Source organism: Myotis nattereri, assembly GCF_964212035.1.
Source record: "Myotis nattereri genome assembly, chromosome: 1".
NCBI classification, from domain to species: Eukaryota; Metazoa; Chordata; class Mammalia; order Chiroptera; family Vespertilionidae; genus Myotis; species Myotis nattereri.
The window spans coordinates 98,109,228-98,136,921 of record NC_138075.1 but is presented as its reverse complement, the minus strand read 5'-3'; the positions used below and the strand labels follow the sequence as shown (position 1 = coordinate 98,136,921).

The 27,694-nt window shown below is 41.1% G+C and overlaps 1 protein-coding gene across 2 annotated transcripts; it reads left to right on the top strand.

Annotated features, from left to right (window-relative positions):
• The first annotated feature begins 429 nt into the window (after positions 1-429).
• Positions 430-25,767, top strand: MAP3K8 (mitogen-activated protein kinase kinase kinase 8). 2 transcript variants are annotated; one of them, XM_081110958.1, is made up of 9 exons: positions 430-519; positions 2,414-2,650; positions 5,884-6,240; positions 12,329-12,496; positions 14,755-15,016; positions 16,794-16,900; positions 22,382-22,534; positions 23,459-23,705; positions 24,640-25,767. In XM_081110958.1, the coding sequence occupies exons 3-9, from the start codon at positions 5,905-5,907 to the stop codon at positions 24,768-24,770; spliced, it is 1,404 nt and encodes a 467-aa protein (XP_080967084.1). In that variant the 5' UTR covers positions 430-519; positions 2,414-2,650; positions 5,884-5,904; the 3' UTR covers positions 24,771-25,767. The 2 variants fall into 2 exon arrangements, with proteins under 2 accessions (XP_080967084.1, XP_080967085.1); XM_081110959.1 differs by lacking the exon at positions 2,414-2,650 and having other exon boundaries at positions 436-519.
• Positions 25,768-27,694: the final 1,927 nt, after the last annotated feature.

The following is a 27,694-nucleotide window of genomic DNA, read 5'->3' as shown; positions in this document are numbered from 1 at the left end:
CCGGAGCCGGTCGCCCAGGCTCCAGCCTCTGCCACCGCCGGACCGCGGGGCCCCAGCGCATCCGGCTCGGGAGCGCCGGTCACCCGCTGCGCACCGAGCCGTCGGGGGGCGGTACTGGGGGCGAACGGAGGCCGCAGGTAACTCAGTGTTGGGGGCTCGGGAGTGTCTTTCTGGTCTCAGCCCTGCGGGATACCCCAGCGGTTCACATCTTGAAAGGGAGGGTGTCCCCGGCGGGGTTGCAGACTCCCGAGCTCGGGGAGGCGAGGGCGTGCGGGCCGCCCCCCGGCTGCGCTTCCGTCCTCCTGCGGGTCGCGCGGCAGCCGGCACAGCTGGAAAGCACCTTGCGCAAGGGGCTCACGCGGCGCCCGCGGCCCCGCCCCCTTCCTCCTCCTTCCCGGATCCCTAGCGCGCGAGCCCCGCCGGGCTGGCAGTGCGCGGGGACGCGGACACCGTGTCGCCGCCTCCCACCGCGGCTTGTGCCTCCCGACCCCGACCCCGCACTCTTCCAGCCGAGACCCGGTGAGTGCACCTCAGAGGCTCAGGGGCCCCGCTGCCGTCGCCAAAGTGACGGGCGCTTTTGTAATTTACAAACCCTTTAAAAGCTCCTTTAGTCGCGAGGAACGGGAGAAAGGGAGTGGGGGTGGGGGTTGGCGGAGCAGAGAGCAGTTTGAAGAGAAACTTAATTTCATGCTTATAACTCGGTAAAGAAGGGGTATTAGCAGAACACGAATGCCAGGCTTTTGGTCTAAGAATATTCGGAAGGAAAAAGTTAACTTACAAATGTTTCCCGTGGTAATGCGATCCCAGGACCCCGAAATTCTTCTAGTTCTGGGCGGAGAACAATGCTTAGAAGGCAGCAGGGCTTGCACAGAGTTTATCCCAAAAGTTGTTAGGGAAGGCCACAGCTGTCTTTAAATGAAGCATTACAATGTCTGTTTCATTTTTGGAAAGACATACATTGATCCAGAATAAAAGGCGACTCCAGATAAGAATAGGGAAAGAAACACAAATACAGCTGCTTTACATGTCTGTGGCCTAAATCTCAGGTATTTGCTAAAGAGAATATAATCTGATTCCACCAGGTGCCCCCAACTCTAATGGACTGCGAAAGTTCTGGCAGATGCCCTTCAGGACTCTAAGGAAAATTGGATGGTTGAGGCATCTAGAGATTTTGAAGCAGAGTGGCTGAGCTTCTATATAGCTAAACCGCGTCATTCTGTGGCTTTTCAAAAAAACTTATATGTATATATATATACCCTGAGTGCCAATGTGCTAGTTTGGCAGAGAAATCTTTTAAATGGGAAGCAACGCAGGTATGATCATGTTTTGTTAGGCAGAAGTGATGCCCATAAACTTTGCCGTTTTCATTCACACTTGCAAGGAAACCCTCAACTATGCAAGTAGCCATGACATTAATGTTTAGAAATAGGATTTCCTTTTGGCTTTATGGATGATTTCTGAAATAATTTGAAGCAAATAATTTTGACTGTATTTGTTCATCTTTCCATTTCTAAACGTGGCGTAGTCATTTACTTTGTTAAGAAGTAGGAATTTTATGAGAATTTTTATTGTAAACTGTGTGGGGAAGGGTCTTGATTGCTAAAGTAGAATACCTTCACAATCTACACTTTTTCTACATGGGTACTGATCATTAGTAACTTGTAAATCATTAGCATATTGTCTGCTTAATTTACTCTGGAAAGTGCTGAGGCTCTTTGCAGGTATATTTTATGGGCAGACTGGTCATGGGGCTGCTTGGGGAGCATTGGTTTGCGTGAGAGGAGTCCTGTGTTGCTAAGGAATTATGCCTGGCTCCTAAAACAGTCTCAGTCATACACTCCTCCACCCGCTCTGCCCTCCTACCCTGCTTCCCTCCCCCCTCCCTCCTGTTCTGCTCTGCCTCCACCATAAGTTTAAGGGTATATGTATTTAACCTCTGCCTTAGGTTTTACATATAAATACTTGAGACTTTCTGCAGGCTTTAAAAACCATAACTGTCTTTCCCCTTTGGATCTGCTGACTGGCTAGTAGACTGTATAGACCTTTTCCTCTCTTTCTTGAGTCACATTACTATTGAGAACTTTATTTTCTCTCAAGCCAGCCATTTGATAAGTGAGTCCAGCAGCCTTGGAACTTTCCAGCCAGTGGGGTCCTAAGTCAGGCTATTTTTGTCTTAACTTCTGTTTTTCAGTAAATTCTACAAGTAGAAACTGCAACTAAATGGCTCAATGAAACCCAAGGCCATTGTTCCTCCCTTAACTGTAGCAATTCCTTTCAGAACTCAACAGACTCCAAGAGTGTACAAGATCTCTCTGAGAGGAAGCTTCCTTTGCTTTCTGGATGTAACTGTGGTGATAACAACCATCAAAGTATTTCATAGGTTCTGCCTTTTTTTCTTTGTGTTTTGTTTTAGATACAATCTTTAAACCTTACTGTGAAGACGCTGGGGACTAGGTAGCCACATCCCATTTGCTGATAAGAAAGGAGGCCTAATGCAATATCTGCAGAGCCAGGTGGCTGACTCAGTCCCTGTGTCTTTTATGCACACCATAGCACTTACAAATAATACAGCTTATTTACTGTGCACCCGACTTTGCCCCAAGCACCTTGTGCACATGAGCTCCTTTAATCCTCACAGCCATCTTATGAGGTAGGTGCTGTTATGATTGCATTTAACAGATGGGGGAGTTGAGGTACAGAGGGGCTAAACTATTAGCCCAAGATCATGCAGACAATAAAAGAAGCGCCAATATTTGATACCAAGCAGTGTAAGTCTAGAGAACAGTGGTTCTCAACCTGTGGGTCGCGACCCCTTTGAGGGTCAAACGACCCTTTCACAGGGGTTGCCTAAGACCATCGGAAAACACATATATAATTACGTATTGTTTTTGTGATTAATCACTATGCTTTAATTATGTTCAATTTGTAACAATGAAATCGAGGGTCACCACAACATGAGGAACTGTATTAAAGGGTCGCGGCATCAGGAAGGTTGAGAACCACTGAGATCGACTGCAGGATGCTGCTTTCTTTCTTGAGGCATAATTTGTTGGTAGGAGTGAGAATGGCACCAGGTGTTACTGATGGGGACCTTGGTTCAGCAACCTCAGTACTTGAGTTCTGGCTAGGAAAGAATTCAGAACCAAGTCTCAAACTAAGAGAAATTTTACTTAGGAAGTCAGAGGTAGAAGAAGCGAGTGGTAGAATAAATGGGCTCTAGAAATAAGTTATGAGACAAAAGAAGGGCCCTTGGACCTTGGAAAGAGAGGCAAAGAAACAATACGCCTGGGTGGAGGGAAGCTGGGGAGGAGAGGGAAAAGGCCCAAGGAAAGCTCACTGCATCCTCCATCTTAAGGGCTTTTAAGGGTGGAAATTTTAGGGGAGGTTCCAGGGGAAGATTCAGTACAATAGTCATCAGCTTCCCAGGTGTGGTCCTTTCAGGGTATTGGTCTCCACTGATTGGTCAGCATCAGGGCAAGGGATCATTAGTCAATGCAGCTGGTCCTGATGTCAGCCGTGGTGTCACTTGTCTGGTTTTGCTGCTTTTTGGGGCCTGGAGCTAAAACACAACTGAGGTCTAGATTGCATTTGATGCTGGTCAGAGCCTCATTGTCCTAGGGCAGTGATGGCGAACCTCTGACACGCGTGACACGCGAACTCATTTTTTTGGTTGATTTTTCTTTGTTAAATGGCATTTAAATATATAAAATAAATATCAAAAATATAAGTCTTTGTTTTACTATGGTTGCAAATATCAAAAAATTTCTATATGTGACACGGCTCCAGAGTTAAGTTAGGGTTTTTCAAAATGCTCACACGCCGAGCTCAAAAGGTTCGCCAGCACTGCTCTAGGGGCTCAATGCATAAGGGCTGTTCTCCAGGCCCCTTGTTTCTTTTCCCTCTAGGGGCGTCTAACCTGCAGGACTAGCAACGTGCCAGGGGAGGAAAGGTCTGGGAAGGGCCCAAACCACATGACCATCGAAATGGAAGATCGGGGGGTCTAAACCTCCTGACCAGTGATATGCCTGGGGAAGCAAGGTTACTCTGGGGACCAAGTCCTTGTTTCCCAGTTTTGCCCAATGCTAGGCAAATGAGGCTCTCCACTCTGGTGACCTTCTGTATCGCCCTTCCTCTGAACTTGTCTGTCTAACTGCCTACCACAATTCATATATTAGAAAATGAATGCGAAGTAAGTTAATGACAATGCAAAATTGTGTGGTTCTTTTCTTTTTTAAAATTTTTATTAAATTCATTGGGGTGACATTAGTTAATAAAATTATATGGGTTTCAAGTGTGCAGTTCTCTACTACATCGTGTGTATATTTCATGGTTCTTTTCAAACGAAGTTCACTGAGAGGCCAAGGAGCTGGGTGGTGAGTTGCCTGTGGAACATTTCCTGCTGTCTCCTACTGGGGCTCCAGGTTAATGGAAGCCTGTGGCTTTTTTGCACTGAGTGTAGAATGTGTAAAGGCTTGTGCTCGTCAGAGAGGGGCTGTGCTTTCAGGAACACAGTAGTTTAAGTAGACATACTGACCTCCAAATTCTCTTAGGTCTCTTAAACATTTTTTATCTTTAATTCTTTGGAATAGAATTAAAATCCTGAGCATTACTGGTTTTCCTTTTTCTCATTTGCAGATCCCCAGGTGTAGCACCTGATTTGTATATAAGAAATGAAATACAGTAGTGGCTAATATAGTCAGTTGGCCTTACTCAGGTCTTGCTTATGATAAGTTTGGCTTTCCTGGCCTCTTTGTAAGATCACAACTTCTAGAGGGCCATTAATCTAGATGTTAAATTAACCTTCTTAGAACCTTGTGATGTGTGCTTTGTGCTATTCAAAAATTCTGGTCTCTAAGCCAGTCAGTGAAAGATAAATACCACATGATCTTACTCATTTGTGGAATATAAAGAACATTATAAAGTTTATAAACTGATGGACAAAAATAGATAGAGGCAAAGAAGCATCCAACAGACTGTCAAACTAAAGCGGGAAGGCAGGGGAAGGTTGGGGGGGTTAAGAGATCAAACCAGTGGACACAAGACACAGGGGGGTGAGGGTATGTGTGTGAGGGGGAAGGAGTGGTAAAGGAGGTGGGGGAGGGGGAGGTCAATGGGGGAAAAAAAGGAGACATATGTACTACTATTTGTAATACTTTAAACAATAAAGGAAAATTTAAAAAAATTCTGGTCTCTAGAAAGGACAGCTGAAAAAAAGAAAAGAGAGGACAGCTGACTCACAGATTAAAGAATCTTCTTCCCCTTTCTCATACTCATTGCTGACAGAAGGAAAATTTGAGGCTTGTCCCAAGTCTGAATGAACTGTTTAAGTCATTTGCATTAGAATTATCCCTGAAACTTGACCTACTGTCCTCAATTTGCTTAAATTTAAACCCATTTTACATGCTTCTGGCTTCAAGGCCTGAATTTTATTTGGTAAAGTAGTTCTTTTTCTTTAAGGGCACCTGATGCATAAAAGCCACAGAAACCTTGCCAGGAAGATTGCCCCCTTGGGGTAGTAGTGGGGTTGGAAGCTGTAAAAGGCCAGGAGCCTTAATTCCTGGGATTCCTGAGCTGCTCTTATTCCTGTTTATGTTTAGTGAAAGTTTGTTTTCAGTGGCTATGGCTGATGCCACTAACTCAGTAAGTGAGTAAGGAATAAGCTGTTTGGATCTCAGGTTTCCCCTCTGCAAGTGAACAAGTTGGACTAAAGGTTATCTAAGGTCCCTTTCTTCAACCGTCCACTTAAATTCACACACCTATAGACACAGAGCCCTCCTTTTTTAATCAAAGGCGTATGGAAGCTCAATCCTTTTATGTCAGTTTCCCATTGATTTCAAATGCCAATACAAATATGGTAAACACAATATTTGTTTTCTTTTGCAGACTACGGAAAGCACAACAGTAATGGAGTACATGAGCACTGGAAGTGACAATAAAGAAGAAATTGATTTATTAATTAAACATTTGAATGTCTCTGATGTAATAGACATTATGGAAAATCTTTACGCAAGTGAAGAGCCAGCGGTTTACAAACCCAGTCTAATGACCATGTGTCAAGACAGCAATCAAAACGAGGAGCGTTCAGAGTCCCTGCTGCTCAGTGGCCAAGATGTGCCTTGGTTGTCATCAGTCAGATATGGAACTGTGGAGGATTTGCTTGCTTTTGCAAACCATATATCCAATACTGCAAAGCGTTTTTATGGACACCGACGACAAGAATCTGGAATTTTATTAAATATGGTATGTTTTTTTCCTGATCAATCGAGTGCTGCAGCTTCCTTTAATGCAGAGTGGCATTTGAATTTGGGTTAGACTGGCTGTCAGGTATGATTTTTTAAAAATGTAATATCTGTAAGATTCTTCATGTTGAAGGTGCAAAAAGAGTCTTTATTAAAAGTTCCACTTAAACAATTTTTAGTAGTAGCTCTACGAAAAGGGAATGAAGAAGAGTGTCTTTTAATTTAATAATTCATTAAAAAGCTCATTCATCATATAGGCAGAAGAGAAAGGTTTAATGAGAATCCTTCTGAGAGGGGAATAAAAACTTTGTCTTTAATTAATATTTTGAAAGCTGAATTTTTTGGTCTTGTCATATATGGAATTTTCACAATATCAGTACTGGCTAGATTTAGTTTTTGCAGAAATGTATTCTGTAGGCAGTAAATAGCTATCTACAGATTCACTCTCTGTAATTGGTAAAGTATGGATGACAAATGATGTATTTGCTTGTCATTTCAAGTATGCAAACAATCCAGAATATTGTGACAACACTTTGTTGCTACAAGAATAGATCAGGTGATGTGTTTAGGTGTGCCTGGGATTCTCTCAGTCTCTTAGTATGTCAAAGGTGAATGTGGGTGCTGGCTAAAGGTGATCTAATTTTTTAAAAAGAATAACTTACAAAAGAGTAGAGGGTATCTTGGAAAACATGCTTATTGATGAAAGTGACTCCCTTGCCTTTGGTGTATCTAAATGGCAAAATGGCTAATGTGGGGAGAAGGTCAGTGCTGAATAGTAGAGTCTGGACAAATTACTTAATTATTTTGTTTTTATTGCATACCACATTCATTCAATTTAAAACAACACAGTGACTTTGGTCAGCTATATAGTGAATTGTTTTGTTAGAAGCCAGTTGTGTTCATCTGTAGCTCAATTTGGAGGAAGATTACATTTTGCATAGTTGTGTGACTTACTTTGGTCTGGTATACCAAATTGTATTTAATAGTTGACAAAGTACTTTACCTTGAGAATATTACTTTTGCTAATCATTGAACTAGAAGCAATACCTGATTTTCTTAGCTTAAATATAGCTGGTAAACTCTGGTTCAAAATTATGTATAAGTCTATAATGACAAATGTAATTGTTTATGCATTTCTCTTTTTTATTACATATTTGTGTGTCAAAATAGACATTTAAAGGAAAACATGCAGAATAAACAAATTACTCTTGCTTGTAAATCTGTAGAGTCTTAGGTACATTTCCCCTGATGCATCAGACTGGTGAGAGACAGGACATAGACCTTCATTGGGAATGTACAGAAGGGAATGCAGGAAAATTATGAGGAGTAGAAATAGCTTCCTAAAGGTTTTGGAGTTTAAACAAAAGCTAATGCAGAAAAGGAGAAACTAAGACATTTAAAGGAAGTGAAAATTTTAGATCAACTAAGGGTAAGAGTAAAATGTCATTTCCTGCCATCGAGCCTATACTCTATAAATGAACAAATCTATATTTAGAGAAAATTTAAGAATAGGACATATCTGAAGACAGGGATCTTGAAAACTTTAAAAAGATTCTTTGTTTTAAAAATGATCAAGACTATAAAATATAAAGCAAGAAGACTTAAAAATAAAACAGGATAACAGGAAAAACTTAAAATCTACAGGAATTGACTGTGCTTCAGTGGTCGATGGCTTTGGGGCTGTGGTTGATATTCCTGTCACTGACCTTAAGGATCAGATAAATCCCTGTGCCTGCTATATAGCCTATTAAAGCTCTGTGTTTCATGAATAATGGCATAGAAATCATGACTTTCCATTCCTGATCATAGCTAGTTTGAGTGAGATGCTATAGGAAGCAAGGTTTGCTTCTAGCACCTCTTCATCTACACATCATGGTCTCCTTGGAACCATCCTGTGGTCAAGACCTTTCTCTTCCCACGGTCTTCACCCTAATACTCTGTCAAAACTTTTTTCTTTTGGGCTTCACTTGCTGGTCTGTCTCTCTACTTTACAAAACGACAGCTAATTATCTACCAAACAGATTGGTTCCATGGTAAGATCTATTTATAAATATATCTCCCTATGGACCAAATGCTTTCATTCAAGTGAATGCTAGACATAGCTGGAATATCCACAGTGTATTAGGTGCTTTTCTAGATGCTAGAGATACAGTAGTGAACTGTGCTTTTTGGTAGCTTACTGCCTGGTGATTGTAAGAGGCAAGTAAACAGGCAATTATAATGCAGTGTGGTACTTCCCAATACAACTACATCATGATTGCTGTGGAGATGGTCAGGCAGAGTACCTCACACAGCCATGAGATGGGTAGGTCGGCCAGGAGATTGCCAGAGAGGCTTCCAAGGAGACTTGATGCCCAAGTTATTGAGTTAGAGTCAGCCAGATGAAGGGGATGGGGAGCTGAGGCTGTTCCAGATGAAGAGAATAGCATGTGCAAAGGCCCGGAGACATAGAAACATGGTGTCTTCCAGGCACCCAACCACCACAATGCCTGTAGAGTTAATCAGTTAATGAGGGTGGAGGAACAAGAATTACAAAAATATCCTGAAGCACGGCATGTTAAATGGTGCTTTGCAGGTGTGTGTTCTTTTCCTAAAAATATTTCATAAAGATTACACCAACTTCCAGCAGGACCAGGGAAGAAACTTTGGGAGACTGTCATAGGGGTTGCTTTGTGTAAGAGTGCCACAAGTTATTTATAAACTTTATAATCTAGACCAACTCATAATAACCTGATCTGGGATGAAGAACCTAAAATGGTTTTCAAATACTTGACTCTGGTGATGGGGTGCTGAAGGGCCCAGCTGTGGGTGTGAGATTCTGCATGCTGTTCCTCAGGGTTAGTCATGGGGTCCCAGCTTCTCAGGGATGGAAAACCTTAATGTTACTGAGTTAAATCCTCCTCTGTCTGAAGCTTGGATCACCCCCCCATTCATCATCTCCAATAATTGCTGGAGGATTTTGGTCTATGCTTGATAACCTCCTCTGATGAAGAGTTCATCATGTAGTGGGGGATTTAATTTCATGTTTGGCCAATTCTTATTGTAAGACAGTCCTTTCTTCAATAAAACTAAAATCCATCTCTGACTCTTCTTAGTCCTATTTCTATTCTTTGGCCATCAAAAGATATATGTGATGAGCAGTGGTGAAGACTGCAGGCCCATTAATTAAAGTTCTTGCATATGTATCTCAGTTCTGAAATGGATTAGTTATATGACCTTGGACTAGTTATCACACCCCTCTATGCCTCAGTTTACCCATTTGTAAAATGGGTAACATGACAGCACTTACTCTATGATTGTTGGTAGAACAAATGAGGAAAGCATGGGACCTGTTTACACATAGTGAGTGTTGAAAGAACACAAGCCATTTCTGTATCTGTTGTATATAATTGTTACTTTCCTTCCTTGTGACTATCCTGTCAATATTTTAAAAATTGCATGTTCCCCACATCTCTCCTCTTTCACAAACACGTCTCATTGTATCTTCTACTTCTCATGTATTTTAGTGTCAGCTTCCATCATCATCTGGGTATCGCCCTCTGAAGTCAAGCCTGTGCTGTGCCTGTCTTGTAGCCCAGAACACGAACATGGCGGGCCTTTTGTGGTGTGGCCAGCCAGTTGTGCCTCTGTTCTAGAGACTATACTCCGTTAATATAGGCCAAGGTCGCATCCATTTCATAGCAGCCACATCACACAGGTCCCTCAGGGAATTTCTTTTCACTGAAGTACCTAAGGATTTTTCTGAAGTGTTTTTCCTGGCCCAATGTTATCTGGTATCTGTGACAGTGATCTGGAGCTTATAATGTCTGCACTTGAAGAAGGCTTTGATCATTTGAAGAATTGGCAGAGATAAGCAGCACAAAGATCCACAAGATTATTTGGTAGAGCCCCCTGGAAAGAAGGCGGGAAAAACATCTTAAATCCAAATAGGGAAGGTCTAGGGCCTGGGGAAAAACCAGGGACTGTGCAGAACTGCAAAGGGGTCAGCACTTGCCTATCACCCTGTACATCAAAGGTGGCCATGGAGGACTTGAGAGACATTCAGAGGGGATCCCTGAATGTGGGAGGTTGTGACATGGAGGTGAAGATACTTGCAGGATTTGATCCAAAGAGGGTAAGGTGTGCTCAGTGACATGTAAACATAGGATTTTAATAACTGGGTTTTGATCATGGCTCAGCTTTAATTATAGCTTCCTGGAAGATAAAAGGCTCTTATCCAAAGACTAGGAGTGGTGGCTTTGGGGACAGACAGCCCCAAGTTTGAATCCTGACTCTGTCACTAACTAGTGAGTTACTTAACCTCTGAAGCCAGTTTTCTCATCTGTAAAATGGAGATAAAAATAGTACTTACTGCGTAGGACTGTTGTGAGACTTTGATGAGATAATCTTAAAGTACTGAGCACAGTGCCTGGCGGATAATTAGCACTCAATATATGGCTGCTATTATTATTTTTTGTCCTCTTAGAATAAGAGACACTGAGTCAAAACCTATTAAAACAAATTTTGGTTAAACAAAAGTAAAGCTTTCATGAACGTGATTAAACACTGAAGTGGATGACAGAGAGGCTTCAGTGAAATTGGACCTGTAAATATTTAATGGCAAGAAAGGCAATATTCAAGTAGGATTGAATGCAGCGAGCATAGTTCTGTCTAAATGTGGAAGGGGACTAGATTCGTCACGTTCTTTGCTGTAAAACGAGGCCCCCAGTAACTTGAGGTGACACCCTTCTTGAAAGGAGGTCATATTTCAAACAAGCTGAGCCTGTGGTCTGTCCTTAGTCATTTTCCCTCTAGAGCTCTGCACAGAATTCTGCACAGAGGACATGCTCAGTAAAGATTTAGTTTTTCAATTTACTGACTTCACATGTCTAAGTATAGAGTTTTGTTTCATTCCCTGACTAATTGTGACCACATCTGCTTGTGGAGTGGAGACTGAGTGAGTAACCCTGACGGTTACTAGAACCATTCCCGGAGCAGAGGCCTGTGAGGAGCCCCCTGCACCTGCACATGAATCAAGTGTCCATTCTTTCCTCCTGTGGACTGCAGTTCCCCCTTTGCTTCGTCTGTATGTGAAAGAGCTTGATGTTGCTTTGATGGTTGCATAATTCCCAGATTCATAATCTGAAGTCCTATTATTACTAATTATACTTGCAAGAAAAACTTATATTTTTGAGACACTTTATCTCTTGAAAGAACACTTTAACCATGTTTTAAGCCTGTACTCCAGGTCATAGCTCCTGTGGACTGCCTTATTAATTTGTTTTAATTTTAATTGTTTCTCTTTTTAATTGTTTACTCTTTCAAAATCAAGGTAGACTTCATATGCAGTAAAACACACAGATCTTAAATTTGCAGTTTGATGAGTTTTGATAAATGCACACACTTGTAACCCACACCACTGTCAGATTATATCCCTTAATTTTTGAGTGGACTGGTTTCAGAATCTCTTGTCATGAACTCTTGGAGGTTAGGGATCATCTATCTCTTGCACAGCAGCCTCCTCAGCACCAAACACTGTGCCTGGCACATACTGTGCACTCAATAAATATTAAATGAGTAAGTAGATGAGAAATAATTCCGCCCTTACTTTATTTAGGTAGCACTGTCAACTCATAGCTCTGGCATAACACATTGTTTTCTAGAATCCTCCATGATCATCAGTTTATTTCCACACTCTCTCTATATGCATCATGTCTGAGTAATAGCTATGTGGACTAACAGGTTAGTACATTTTAATTGGGAGCAAGTCAACTTGTCGGCAGAGTTTATATGTATGCAATCTTTATTTTCAGCCTCTTGGACACAGTAGTCATGCTCCCTTAGATAAGTCATTTTTAAAGTTCTATTTGGCAATTAATGACTCCTGAGTAGATGGAAATCTGATCAGGTCTGACCGGGGATGGATGTGTTTCTGTTACATGCTTTCTCTGTCTCGGCTGAAACTCTAAATATAGTCTGTACACTGTTACGATTACACACAGTGACAATGTGTGTAGGAATGCAATCTAAAGTAACCAGTTCTTAAAGGGTTGGTCTTAGAAAAGGATTTTGCGGGAATTCTCACCTTACCACATTTTTATTTATTGTAGGTAATCACTCCCCAAAATGGACGCTATCAAATAGACTCTGATGTTCTCCTCATCCCCTGGAAGCTGACTTACAGGAATATTGGCTCCGATTTCATTCCTCGGGGGGCCTTTGGAAAAGTGTACTTAGCACAAGATATAAAAACTAAAAAAAGAATGGCATGTAAACTGGTATGTTCTTTATAACCAGACAGAGTGAACTGCATTGCATTACTCAAAACTTGTTAGCCTTTGAATGGATCTTGTCTAAGGTTGCTCTGTCCAAAAGTATCTGTGTTTTATGCATTTGCTTGCTCCTGGGGCCGTTCAGCCCCTAAATCTGCCATGTACATAGTTGATTTCAATCTAGTTTGCCATGATAAAAAAAGAAAGTGCTGGGTAGTTTAGCACCAGTTTGGATAACAAACGTCATCTCTCTTGTGGTGGGCTGGGGTAGAGGGGTGCTCTCCTGCAGGAGCAGATCCTTGTGCTGCTCCTTTAATCCACCCCAGGGGAGTGGACCAGGCAGGGAAGCAGAAGCTGGGAAAGCTGCAAAGTTCCCAGGACTGCAGATTAAAGGGCTGAACTTAAATAGACTAATTCTTGAAAAGACCCCATCTCTTCTTATTAACCAGTTATCAGTGAGGTGCCCCCGCTTTGGAAGAGTGTTTGGCAGTATCTACCTCAGCTGAACACGCACAAGCCCGATGGCCCAGCAGTTCCATTGCATAGGCATGTGCACGTGGCCACCGAAAACTATGTGCTAGAATGTTCATGGCAGCACTATTTGTAATAGTCCCAAACTGAAAAGTTTCCAGTTGCTCAAATGTGGTATATTGACACAATGGAATGCTGAATAGCCAAGAAAATAAATGATTTACAATGATAATAATGTAGATGAATCTCATAATCATTATGTTGAACTAAACCAGCCAGACACAAAATATGATCTACAGTATGAGTTTCTACTTATACTAGAATAAAGGCCCACAATAGGCTCACCAAATCCATGCTGTTGGAAATGAGGTTCGTGGGCTCCCTTAAGGAGCAGTAACTGGAGGGGTTTAAAGGGGTCTCTGGGTGCTGGTAGAATTCTGTTTCTTCATCTAGATGTTGGTTATATGGGTGTGTTCAGCTAATAATGCATTGAGTTTGATACTTAACTACTTTTACACTTTTACATATGTCTATTCTATTTTAAAACATTTTTAAGTGCAATAAAATAAACTCACTTGATTTAACAAAAATAAAATAATTGCTGAATATCATCTCAATCTCTGTTATCATAATTAAAAGATTGACAATATGTTGGCTTTATTTGTTCCTTCATAAAGATTTGGTAGAATATCTGGTATTAGAAGGAAAAAACCCAGGTGTCATAATAAGCCACTTGAAGCTTGCAATTAGAGAGGACATATTTGTATTCTTTTAAAAACATCTGGTGACATAAAGATCTTAGAACCAAAATGTCCTGTGTTTCAGTTTCATCATAAAAGGCATGGGAAAATAGCTTTGTGGGTTTGCTTTCCTTGTTAATACTTACATTTAATTTTTAAGCTATATATATTTTCTTTAAAAATAAAAACATTTAAGATAGTTAACAACTCCAAACAGATTCAGAAGAGGGTGGGCTTAATAAATGAGATCCCTTTTCTTGAGGGAACTACTGTTAATGGGTTCTTATGTACCCTTCCAGAAAGTCTCTATGGACATATGCTTGTATAGTTAAATTATTTTTAATTTTATTTTTTGCAAATGGAGACATAATATACATACTTCTGTGTCTTGCATTTTTCATCTAACACTGTACTTTGTAGACATTTCATATCTGAACTGAAAGATTTATTTCTTCCTTTATTAATGACTTGATTTTCTATAGAATGGATGCTCAATGCTTATTTTAAATGCATTGTTAGAGCATGAGATGTGGAACCAAAGACATTATTTTATGACATGAACTATTGAAAATATGACCTAAAATCTAAGTGCTATGGAAATTACATATATAATAGATAAGAAATTATCTCTTTTGATGCAGTCATAAATGTTTCTTTGATTGGATTTCTATACTCTAAATGAAAATAATTATTTATACATTCTTGTGTTTTTTATTTTCTTATTTTGAATTGCTTACCTAAAGCTGGTATAATGTAAAGGCAGATCTCAAGTCAACCTTATTTTAACTAAGCAGTACAATTTTATGCAGATCAGGGTATCCTTGAGGGCATTGATTTGCCTTCTGATCTGTGGGTTGACAGTCATCTCTTGGCATCTGAGGGGGATTGGTTCCAGGAAACCTCAAAGATACCAAAATCCTCAGATGCGCACATCCCTTAGTTGGACCTTGGTATCAGTGGGTAAAGAACCTGCTGGCACAGAGAGCTGACTTTATATGTATTTTTCATTGTCCTGGAGTTGTTTAGAATCTTACTGGTATTTTTGTGTTTTAGATCCCAGTAGATCAATTTAAGCCATCTGATGTGGAAATCCAGGCTTGCTTCCGACATGAGAACATTGCTGAGCTGTATGGTGCAGTCCTATGGGGTGAAACTGTCCATCTCTTCATGGAAGCAGGCGAGGGAGGGTCTGTTCTGGAGAAACTGGAGAGCTGTGGGCCAATGAGAGAATTTGAAATTATTTGGGTGACAAAGCATGTTCTCAAGGGACTTGATTTTCTACACTCAAAGAAAGTGATTCATCATGATATCAAACGTGAGTTATCCTGGGATATGTACCTTTTCAGCTTAATGAGACTAGTTAGGAGGCAAATGGGCTCCTTCCTTCAATCTAAGGAGTGTTAGTGGCAGGGCAGGGCAGGGCGCACAGCTCCCTTGGAGCACCTTGCCCTTTCCCCCACTGTGCTTCTGAACACCTTTGAGAATCAAGAGGGGTCACTTTGAGAACTAAGAGGGGGAACTTTCAATGTCATAAGGAGGGGTAATTATCCAATTGTAGGCAGCCGTGGGCAAACTATGGCCCGCGGGCCAGATCCGGCCCGTTTGAAATGAATAAAACTAAAAAAAAAAAGACCGTACCCTTTTATGTAATGATGTTTACGTTGAATTTATATTAGTTCACACAAACACTCCATCCATGCTTTTGTTCCGGGCCTCCGGTCCAGTTTAAGAACCCATTGTGGCCCTCGAGTCAAAAAGTTTGCCCACCCCTGGACTAGAGCCACACCACACTTCTATTAAGTACTGCCTCTGACTTTTAAAATACTAATTTACTTAAAAACACACACCTGCAGCCACATCTTATTGAGAAACAAATAGCTTTTAAATTTTAAACATCCATTTGTCAATAGTTCATTCAATAAGCCTTCATTGACTGCTTTCTAGGAGTAAGGTGAGGAGGAAATTGCAAGAGAGACCCACTATGGATCCTTAATACCTAATGATAAATAGGAGTAGCAGGACTTTTACTGAAAAAAAAAAATGGGTATTTTACTTATTTTTTTTTTTATTTTAGAAAGTGGCTTAATAATAGTATGTTTATATCATAGAATTTGGAACGCAAGCTCTTGAGCATTAATGTATTTTTTTAGCTTTATTGAGATATAATTCACAAATAGCATTGTGTAAGTTTCATGTAATGATTTGATATATGTATATATTATAAAATGATTACCACAATTAGGCTAGTTATCACATTCATCACCTCACATAGTTATAATTAATTTTTGGTGGATGAGAACTTTTAAAATCTACCCTTTTAGCAACTTTCCAATATACAATATGGTATTAACTATAGTTATGATGTATGTTACATCCCCAGGACTTATTCATCTTATAACTGAAGTTTTATCCTTTGGCCACATTCACTCATTTCCCCCACCCACTGGCTCTGGTAATCACCAGTCTGTTCTGTTTCTATGAGTTTGGTTTTTTAGACTCCACATATAAGTGAGATCACATAATATTTGTCTTTTTCCGTCTGACTGTTTTACTTAGCATAATGCTCCAAAGTCCATCCAGATTGTCACAAATGGCAAGATTTCCTTTTTTTTTTTATGTCTGAATACACTGTATATCACATTTTCTTTTTTTTAATATATATTTTTATTGCTGACAGTATTACAGATGCCTACCACCTCCCCCCAACCCCTCCTCAGGTCTTCAGTACCCTATTGTCCATGTTCATGGGCTATGCATATAAGTATATAAGTTCTTTGGTTTCTCTCTCCTTGTCCCTTGACCCCCCACATCTAGGTATGCCAGCCTGTTCCATGCATCCATACTTTCAGTCTTATTTTGTTTCTATGTATTGGTTGTTGTATCTTTAACATTATTAGTGGCTGCAATAATTTACGTCCGTATTGGCTGAATTCTTGACAGACCTGAAGTGATTTTTACCTAGACTCTCAGCCTCCTCTTTTGAATATATTACACCCATTTCAGTAGGGAAAGCATTTCAATCTATTCTAATTTGGGACTTGTTTTCGATAATGCTTTCATTTTATTTACTAAAAATTTTCCTCTCTTTATAGCTAGCAACATTGTTTTCATGTCCACAAAAGCCGTTTTGGTAGATTTTGGCCTAAGTGTTCAAATGACTGAAGACATCTACTTTCCTAAGGACCTCCGTGGAACAGAGGTATAATTATATTCCTACAAGAATGATTGATATCTTATTAAGAGTAAAAATAAAAAATGCCTATCATTACTGTAGAAAGGACAAAGAAGGGGGGGAAAGCCACTGCATTAAATTTTTATCATCATTGGAACATATTGTATGAGTACTTTATCTGTGCCAAGTACTCATTTTAGCACTTTAAATGAATTATATTTTTTAACCCTCACAACAATTCTATTATTGGTAAACACTATTATTGCAGGCAAATATTATGATTCCCATCTATATATATATAAAGAGGTAATATGCTAATTGGTCCTAATGGTGTCCCAGTCATGACCATTCAACAGGCTGCATGCACACAGGAGCTGATGGGCAGGGACAGGGGCAGGGACTTGAGCCACTGGGACATGAGGCTGCCACTGTGTGTGTGTGTGGGAGGGGGGTACGGCGCATGCAGGCCTGCCATGCTGCCTGGCCCGGAGGGGTGGGTGTCAGGATGGGGGCCCGGAGGGAAGAGAAGATAGGCAGTTAGGGGGATCAGGCCAGGAGGGGAGTGCAGATAGGCAGTTAGGGCCATCAGGCAGGCAGGGGAGCAGTTAGGGGCATCAGGCACGCAGGAGAGCAGTTAGGGGCATCAGGCACGCAGGCAGGTGAGCGCTTAGGAGTCAGTGGTTCGGGATTGCGAGCAGGATCCCAGATTGGAAGACGGTGCAGGTCAGGCTGAGGGACCCCCCCCCCCCTCCAGTGCCCAAAATTTGTGCACCAGGACTCTAGTTTTATAATAAGGAAACAAGATTGAAGAGCTTAAAACCAAGTGTTCAAAGCTTCTCAGCTACATAACTATCTGGAACTTGAATCCAGTTTTTTTCTGAGTCTAAAATCTAAGATCTAACCACTGTATACCTTTTTAGTATAACAAATATATATTCTTAGTTTAACTGATGATTTGGTTCATTTACAGCCATCATTTTTAGGGTCATTGATAACATTTATTAAGAACTGACAACATTTTAGGCCTAACTTTAATCCTAGGGATTCTATAATACACATCATTTATTATACCATAATTAAATCTTATTGAAGATATGAACTAGTAATAATACTTATATTTGTGAAGAAAAATAAAGCAAAACCAAAAAAACCTTTCTTGAATCTAAATGAGATTCAGAGAAATGTATTCATGGGTTTCAAATAATATATTAATTTAACATTCACATTGTTAAACTGAATAGTTGATTCATGTAGTGAGTGTCTCCTGAGCATCTGCTGTATGGCAGACTGTTGCAGGTACCAGGGATGAAACATGGGACAAGGTCAATAAGGATCATGCCTTGGTGGTACTTTTTGGTAAAAGAAGCTATGTTAAATTGACCTGAATTATTAACAGATCAAAGAGTTAGTTCACTGTTGCTTATGATGGACAATGAGGGATAAAACTGGGAAGGTAAATGGGTATAGTAGTTGCCTTTCTCACCCATGTCCACTATGGTGGGTGCTTAACTATCAGCCACCCAGCCCCATGCCCTTCTCTCTATTGGAAGTGGCCCCAGAAAATGGAGAGAGGGCACTTGGCTGCATCTTTACCTCAAGATTACCAGGTCAGTCTTAGTGTTCAACCAAATAACAGTCTAGCTGGTAGATATATTGATTGCACTGAAGTCAGTTGCAGTGCAATAAATAAATAAATAAATATTTATTTCAAAATGAGATTTTGTAAGCTTTTCTTAACTCTCAGAGCAAAAACTTTCCTGAGCAGCAGAATCCTTGTTTTTGCTGATATTACTGAAGTTAGTTTGGAAAATATTTGAGAGAAAATTCTTGATAGTCATCTTTGAGCAGAATAATATTCAGAAGAGAAAACTGTTTACTTTTAAAAAATGTTTTAGTCCCAGATCTTAAGAGTACTTCACCAAAGCACAAAATCTAAGACTTACTACTTAGAACTGTTTTTTGGGGGGAGAATTTCCAGCACATTTTGCATTAGTCAGAAGTTTAGATATGTGACAGTGCACCATTTTTCCTGGAACCAATTTGAGAAACAAACTATTTATGGTATTAAAGATGGAAAATACCTTTTTCTTCCTGGCAGTGCGATCAAATTGAACATTTTGCAATGTCTGGAGGAAGACATGCCCCTTCTGGGATTCTCTAGCAGAAAAAGAATGTGTGTTGGAGTATGAGTTAATAACAGAGTGCTCACTCCTGGGTTAAGTTATTTTCACCAAATGGAAATGGTTTTTTTATGAATTACTAAACGGGCTTTGGTGTTTAGTGTTTATAGTTATAAACTCTCTTCTAATCAACCTGCATTTTAATATCTATATGGTACTTAGGAACAGAAATTTGACAGTGAGCAAGTTTGTGATGTCACCAGTGAAACTTTCAGTAAGCTTGTTTTTAACCTCATACTAAAGAGCCAATAAGGGGTAGTGAGTCAAAGTCAAGCATGCACATTTGCTTTTGTTAGAACTTGTTCACTTGGCTACTTCATAGCTGCACATGATTTTTGATTCCTGCAATATATGGAATCAGGCACCCCACCTTGGGTGAAGCTCTCCCTCGATCAGCCTGTCCCTTCTACCTGTACATAGTTCCTCAGTGCAGACACTGGCCACCTGTGTTTGATCTCTCTCTCTCTCTCTCTCTCTCTCTCTCTCTCTCTCTCTCTCCCCCTCTCTCCCTCTCTCCCTCCCTCTCTCTCTCTCTCTCAACATTTACATTCAGAGCATTATATTGTACCCACATAATACATACAGGGGTGGACAAAAGCAGGTTTATAGTTGTATGTGAAACAGAGTTTATTCTTATATTATTATTTATTCATTATTATAATACCAGAGGCCTGGTGCACAGAATTTGTGCATGGAGGGAGGGTGGGTGGTCCCTCAGCCCAGCCTGCACCCGCTCCAATCTGGGACCCCTTGAGGGATGTTCGACTGCCCATTTAGGTCCGATCCCGCTTCTGCCTGCCAGCCTGATCACCCCCTAACCATTCCCCTGCCAGCCTGATCGATGCCTAACTGCTCCTCTGCTGGCCTGGTCACCCCCAACTGCCCTTCTCTGCCAGCCCGGTCACCCTTAACTGCCTTTCCCTGCAGGCCTGGTTCCTCCCAGCTGCCCTTCTCTGCTGGCCCAGTCACCCCTAACTGCCCTCCCCTGCAGGCCTGGTCTCCTCCCAACTGCCCTCCTCTGCTGGCCCGGTCACCCCTAACTGCCTTCCCCTGCAGGCCTGGTCCCTCCCAGCTGCCCTCCCCTGCAGGCCATCTTGTGGTGGCCATCTTTGAACACATGGATGCGGCCATCTTGTGTGTTGGAGTGATGGTCAATTTGCATATTACCTCTTTATTATATAGGATTTATTTGTGTTATAACTATAAACTTACTTTTGCCCACCCTTGTATACAGGGTTAATCTGGTATATATTCAATTTATTGTTTTTAATTACACAGTGCAGAGAAAGAATAAATAATAAATGTAAATAGCTAATTAGAATCACATAACATGGTCCTTTAAAAAAAGTTTATTTTCTTCTGATTTGGTATTTGGTCTTCATGTACATTAATATGTAATCATCATATGTGTGGACACACACACACACACATACACCTCATTCCCTTTGTAATAAATGTGCTGAGAGGTGAGTGCCTTGACCCCTGACATGACATCTAGGTTCCTTTGTGTCAATACCCATGTCTGAGGGCATGCCACTCAGAGAGCCTTACCCAGGTCCAACCAGGCCTGTTTCATGTCTTGAGTCAGCCAGCCTGCAGAGTGTTTGATCACCTTACCCTGCTGCCCTGGCTCTTACAGAACTTGAGGAAGCAGAAGCTCTGAGCCATTGAGCCATGTAGCTCTGAGTGATCTGCCTGAGGGGTCACAGCCAGGTCACCAGATGGACAGGACACTGCTGTCCCCAAATGTATAGTCACATGGAGTCTGCAGAGCCCTATTGCACAGCTGCTGTTGGTTTCACCAATTGTACATATTTTGCCTAATCCTTTTATTGCAGGGAGGAAGTGGGCATCCCCAACTGACAGTTAATTCTCCCCACTGCATTTATTGTATAACTTTGTGATTATACTTAGTAAGAAAGTCTTTTAGGATCTGTTTTTGCTTCAGGGGAAGTTTGAGAACAAGGAGCTTGGTTGGCCAGTTTGCTGAGAGGGAGGGATGGAGAGACAGATAGATGATAGATAGATAGATAGATGATAGATAGATGATAGATGAAAAGCAAGCCAGCCCAGAAATGTGTTGTAGAAAGAAGTTGAGCAGGGTTTGGATGAGGAAACTGGTCAATTTCTCCTGTTTTTGTAAGCCAGTTCTTTATTCTGAAACTAGTGGCCCAGTGCATGAAATTTGTGCACATTAAAAGGGAATTAATTAGAGGAAATATTTTAATATTGCTATTTGCCCTTTCTCTATAATATAAGTGTCAGAGATGAAAGAAAATTAGTAAAATGCATATGAAAATCTCCCTCCTGTTAGAGTCTGGGGAGCACCACAGGACCCAGAGTGAAGTCTTTGCCCACCCATGCGCACCTTGAAATTGTGCAAGACCCAGACCTGGCTGGCCCCACCCCTGTCAAGCCCCTCAGGGCAGAGGCACAGCCTCAGGTCCCCCGGCCTGACACCAGGGGCAGGGGGGTGCAGCCTCAGGTACCCCATCAAACCCTGCCGGGCAGGGGGCACGGCCTCAGGTTCCCTGGCCCTGGCGCGAGGGTGCGAGGATGTGATGACTATTTGCATATTAGCTCGTTATTATATAGGATGTATTCTTGGAACACTTACCCCCTTCTCAATATTTAAATAACAGGCAGCATAAAAATTCCTTAAAGTTAAATATTATTAATTAGGATATGCCTGGACTAGCCACAAATCCAGATCATTGGGCACCAGTGTTTGTTCTTGTTTTCTCTTTTTTAGGTTTAGAAGCAAACACTTCTTAGAGAAACTATTTCTAAACCTAGCCCTACTTTCCCAGCAGCAACTCGGGAAACTAAATTGAATTTTCACAGTGTTAACAAGGCCTTGAATATTTGGTCACTGAGCTATGTGGGAGGTAGAAATAGTAAGTAGCTCATAGAAATGACTAATTAGGATCATATTTAAAACACTGCATTTTAAAAGTTCTTCTCTTCCAAGTGATCAGTGTTAATACCATGTGGACTTCGCCAACTTTTATTATTTAAATTTTATTACTGCAATTTAGTGACAAACATGAGGTGTAGAAGAATATTTGTAGTGTCCATTTAAATATGAAAGGAACTGGTGTTTTAGCAGAAACATGCATCAGTGCTTTGCAGAACTTTGATGTACCGGGTCCCAGGTGACTGTTACTCTCCTTAGCTCATGGGACACAGCAATGGCACTCTCATGAAGGGATGAAGCGTGCAATAGATATATTACCAGTGGATGAGCCAGCTTCCAGAACTTGATTAGAGAAATGGAAACCCAGACAAGCAAGGGGAGTCAGACTGATGTTTGCTGCTTCTTTTTCAGATTTACATGAGCCCAGAGGTGATCCTGTGCAGGGGCCATTCAACCAAAGCCGACATCTATAGCCTGGGGACCACGCTTATCCACATGCAGACGGGCACCCCGCCCTGGGTGAAGCGCTACCCTCGCTCAGCTTATCCCTCCTACCTGTACATAGTAAGTGGGGGTCAATGAGGGCTGAGCTGGGCCGGTTTCCACCTGTTCAGGAGTGCTGCACTCCTTTCTGAGTGGATGGGAGTGAGCTAGTGACCCAATGAGGAAGCCCCATTCTCACAAAGAAGGCATTGATATTTTAATGAGAACTTACTAAAATGTACATTGGGCATCAATTATATGCTATTCTGTTAGACATCTCTATATATAAAAGGCTAATATTCAAAGTGTCCCTTTGGGAATTCAACTGGGAGACCTGGAGTTTGATTGCTTGCTATGACGTGCGCTGACCACCACGGGGTGGTGCAGAATGAAGGAAAGCCCTGGCCAGCAGCTGGCAGCCAGGGAGGGAAGGCCCCAGCCAGCAGCTGGAAGGCTTCGATTGGCCCTGATCGCCAGCCAGGCCTAGGGACCCTACCCATGCACTAATTTCGTGCATCGGGCCTCTAGTGTAATAATAAAATGCCACTTAGTAGCCTCAAAGTAGCATAAATCTTTGAGCCAAAGCAGTTGTAAATGTTCTTTGAACTCTTAAAAAAGAAAAAGAAAAAGAAGGTATTAGATTATAGATCCCCATGCCAGCTTGGCATGTAGTGAAACATGCAGCTCCTGTTTTATTGTGGAGAGATTCGGGAGCAGATACCTCCCCATGGAGCAGATAACGTGGTGACCCTTGAACCACTGTTGAGATGTAAAGCTGTTACTGTTTATTCAAACCTAGCATGTATCTTTGCACTGAATCAAAAGATGGGTTTAATTCGGTGTCCTTAGGAAATTAAAGGGCAACTTGTTTCAGGGTATGAACTGTATTTGCTGCAGGCCAGGAGGTAGGAAACCAGTGACTTCCCAGGTCATGTTACTAAAATACTTTTCCTATTGAGGGGATGTTTTCATATATTGATGCTAAGATGGCTGGTTTGTTGATAGATCCACAAACAGGCCCCTCCATTAGAGGATATTGCGGATGACTGCAGTCCCGGCATGAGAGAGCTGATAGAAGCTGCCCTGGAGAGGAACCCCAATCACCGCCCTAGGGCAGCAGATCTACTAAAACATGAGGCCCTGAACCCTCCCAGAGAGGACCAGCCGCGCTGTCAGAGCCTGGATTCTGCCCTCTTTGAGCGGAAGAGACTGCTGAGTAGGAAGGAGTTGGAACTTCCTGAGAACATTGCAGGTACAGACACCCTGCTGTGTGCACTGCCTCTGGATTCCCTCCTTTTTGTCTACATCACACCACTGATGGAACTGATGAAAGCACTTGAAAAAAAAGAAAGGATTTCATGAGTGCCATAAATTGTTTGAGAAATTTCAGGAAGAATGTGAGCAAAAGCATTAAAAAAAAAAGGTTAATTTACCAGCAAGTTATAACAGGTTTTTAGTGCAAATGTTGGCAACACACTCATTGAGAAGTGCCTCTAACTTGCTTTTTTTGCTACAGAGAATATCATGCCTTTAAAAGCAAATCAGGTATGATAGTTTTGCTGCTGGTAAAGACTGGGGTTCTGTTAAATTGAGTTATGGTAAGCCACGCCAGTCCTTGCTTGGAAACATCATGGCACTGCTCTGCCCACATAGAATACTGAGTGTGAAGTCAATTTGCATTTCTCTCTTCCCATGCTTAAAATCTCTTTGTCAACTATGAATCTTTCCCATTTAGGGAGATCAGTACGTATTGCAGGAGCATTGAATATGGGTGGAGAGGGGTTTTGTTATTTTAATAACAAAAATATTATCTGTGTCATTCTTAATCTGTTTAGATCCAAACCCAGATGTCAGGCCTGGAATGCTTGTTTGCCTTTCTGCATCTTGTCTGACTTTTTCCATATTTAAAGTGTATCATCTAGGATGTTGGAAAACATGCCAGAAATTCTAGTTAATTTCTTGTTATATTGACTCTTTTTTTTAAACTTTTTTGTGTATGAAATCTGACACAAATTAGCCCATGGTGTTCACCTCTGTAACTCTTTAATGAAACCAGGGCTTGAATGCTACTTCATTAGGTCCAACCAGTTACTTTTTTTTTTTTTTTTTTGTAGAAGGAACAAGTATTTATTATTGAACACGTTTCCTGGTCATTTATTTTATTTTTTCAATGTTTCCCTTTTCAGATTCTTCATGCACAGGAAGCACTGAAGAATCTGAGATGCTAAAGAGACAACGTTCTCTCTACATAGACCTTGGAGCCCTGGCCGGCTATTTCAACCTTGTCCGGGGTCCACCAACGTTAGAGTATGGCTGATTGTTGTTTGCTCTAAATTAATACTCAGCTTTTGTCTCCTGGAAGCTAGTTCTGCCGATTCTACACAGGGGCTCTGTCTAGTGAATTGTGCCATTTATGAGCTGGCATTGTGGGCTCCCATGACTGATGAATGTGACTCCACATGGCTCCTGTGTGTTGTATTTGTGGAGCTGCCCTGTCCACCAGGTCTAAAAGTTCTCATTTTTCAGGTGGGGTGACTCAAGGGGAGGAATTAAGTGTTCCTAGAAGGATCATTTCTGGTGACTGATTTCATTCACTGTGCACTTTGCTCAAAATTGTAAAAATATACCAATTATAAGAATAATATATTAGCCTAAAATTACTATTCTTGGTTCTAAATTAAGTCTGGGGACTTCATTTAACTCAGAATAGTTGTTTTGTATATATTAGTGTATATTATATGCCAACTCTTTGGGCCTTTGTCAGTAGATTCTAGTTTAAATTAAAGTCATTATATTTTGGGTGAATAGAGCAACTTGAATATTGTAGCAATAAGCTGAACTAGTGTCTTGCAAATGGCTAACTGATTAGTGAGAAGCCATCTGACAGCAGGCCACTAGTGATGGGTTCTGTTATGTTCCTATGGAAACATTTTGTACTGTACATGCTATGCTTAAAACATTTAAAACATGATGTTTTGAATGTGGATAAAACTGTGTAAACCACATAATTTCTGTACATCCCGACGGATGAGAATGTGACCTTATAAAAACTGGAAACTTGTCAATTCTTACTGATGCTACTTTTGTAACTCTTATGACTCTATTTTCTTTTAAGCATTTGTATATTAAAATAGCATACTATGTATGTTTTATATCAAATGCCTTCATGAGTCTTTCATATATATATATTTTTAACATTGTAAAATATGTGACTATATTTACTTAAAGTATGTTTTTACATCATGCAAATGAAACCGACACTTTTATCCAATATGATTGGTCAAATCAACTGAATAAATTCAATATTTTGCCTTAATTATTGTGAAAGGTGTTATTCTAACCCTGGACTGAAGGTGGGATCCAGGGGTTGGGATATAGGTTGGAGGAGAACATGTGTCATTAGGAGGCAAAATATACTTGAAAGCTTTGCAAATTGTATGTACGCTCCTCTTCTATTGCCACTGTATCAAGCTGTTGTCATCTGGATTGGGTTGTGTCCCTTCGGTATATTGAGGTAAAAAAATTATAAGCCACTAGTTCAGGCTAAGTCTGGTTCTATTTTGGATCTTATTTTTCTACATTTATACTGCCGTGAATATATACTTGCATGCTCCGTGCCTATTAGTGTTTGCCAAGTTAATAACTAAGTTGTCTTTGTACAAGGTAGATTTCAATCATACACACCAAATTCTAATGGAAACTGTTGAATGGGTCATCATTCACTGAGTGAATAGTATTATACTTTCACATGTGTTAAGTAACACACGCCAGACCTGTAATCTTCACAACACACATGTGAAAGATGTGTTGTTACCTCTGGTTTTATTCAGAGGGGAGAGCAGAGCAAGTAAAGCAATAGCTGGTATTTGAACCCAGATCTTTCTGACTTCATCGTTCATATTCTTTCTCATGCTATGCTGCTTATAAATGATAGATCATTTCACTGCAAAGCAAGCATAATGCCGCTACTGGGATTCAAGTCTCTAAATAAGGGTGAGGTGGTTTAACCACAAAGTTAATGGAGCTTCAGCTTCGGGTCCTCACTTGCAGGGCCCCCTCCAAGACCCTCTGCCCACTTTCATATTATCCCTGATCAGGCCCAACAAAACCTAGATCTGGGTCAAGGTATACAATTTTTGATGATTTTTACAAAAATCTAAATAGCCAATATGAATTGAGTTCTAGTTAACAAATTCCACTTGGAAAATACTATTCCTTTTAAAGAAATTGGGGCAGTTGTGGAGAATTGGCGGTTTTTCCCTCAAGATGTGACCGGTGGTGGCTGAGAAAGTGGTCATGAGAGCTATGAGGGGAGGTTCAGGGCTGGACCTGTGCACTGAGCATTTGCAGAGCTGTTGACCTTGGAAGCCAAGAGTTAAAGCTGGGTTAGGTCACCAGCTGGAGAATGAGCTTAAGAGAAGTAATGAGGCCCTGAGTGGGTTCTGAGGAAAACCATCACTCACCTTCTGATATGATGAGCAGTGAGACTGCCAGGCTTGAGTGTATCTAGGACAGAATAATCGCATCCTGAAATCTGCCCACCTGCTTCAGGCAACAAGGTTTCTGATTGTGTGGTGGCATTGGGATGCATTATGGAAAATAGATGGGACCTTTCCAAATTGGGCCTCAGATATCATCTTGTCTCAGCCCCTTATGAGATAGATGGAGACATGCTTGCTGGAGGTCACCAGACCAATGCTAGAGTGTCTTCTGATTATCATCACCCACTTGTATTTGCCTGGAGATCAGCAAAAGAGCCTGAAACAGTTGATGAAGACCATCTGCTAGCAATGTGCTGGGCCCAAGGGGATTTGCCCAGCCTTGGAGAGATGGGGATCAGCCAGTGCATCTACCCTTAGAGCTAAGTTTACATTGCTATCTGACACATCACTAAGCACCACAGTGGGACCTGAAATCAGTGGGACTGATTTCTCTCACCCCCCTGTGTTCCTCCCTGGTGCATGTCCATCAGGTGACAAGCTGAAAGCCAATCTTTTTTTAAAATTATTTATATTTTTACAGAGAGGAAGGGAGAGGAATAGAGAGTTAGAAACATCAATGAGAGAGAAACATCGATCAGCTGCCTCCTGCACACTGCTTACTGGGTATGTGCCCACAATCAAGATACATGCCTTTGACCGGAATTGAACCTGGGACCCTTCAGTCCACAGGCCGATGCTCTATCCACTGAGCCAAACAGGTCAGGGCTGAAGCCAATCTTTTATTGAGAGCAAATTTCTA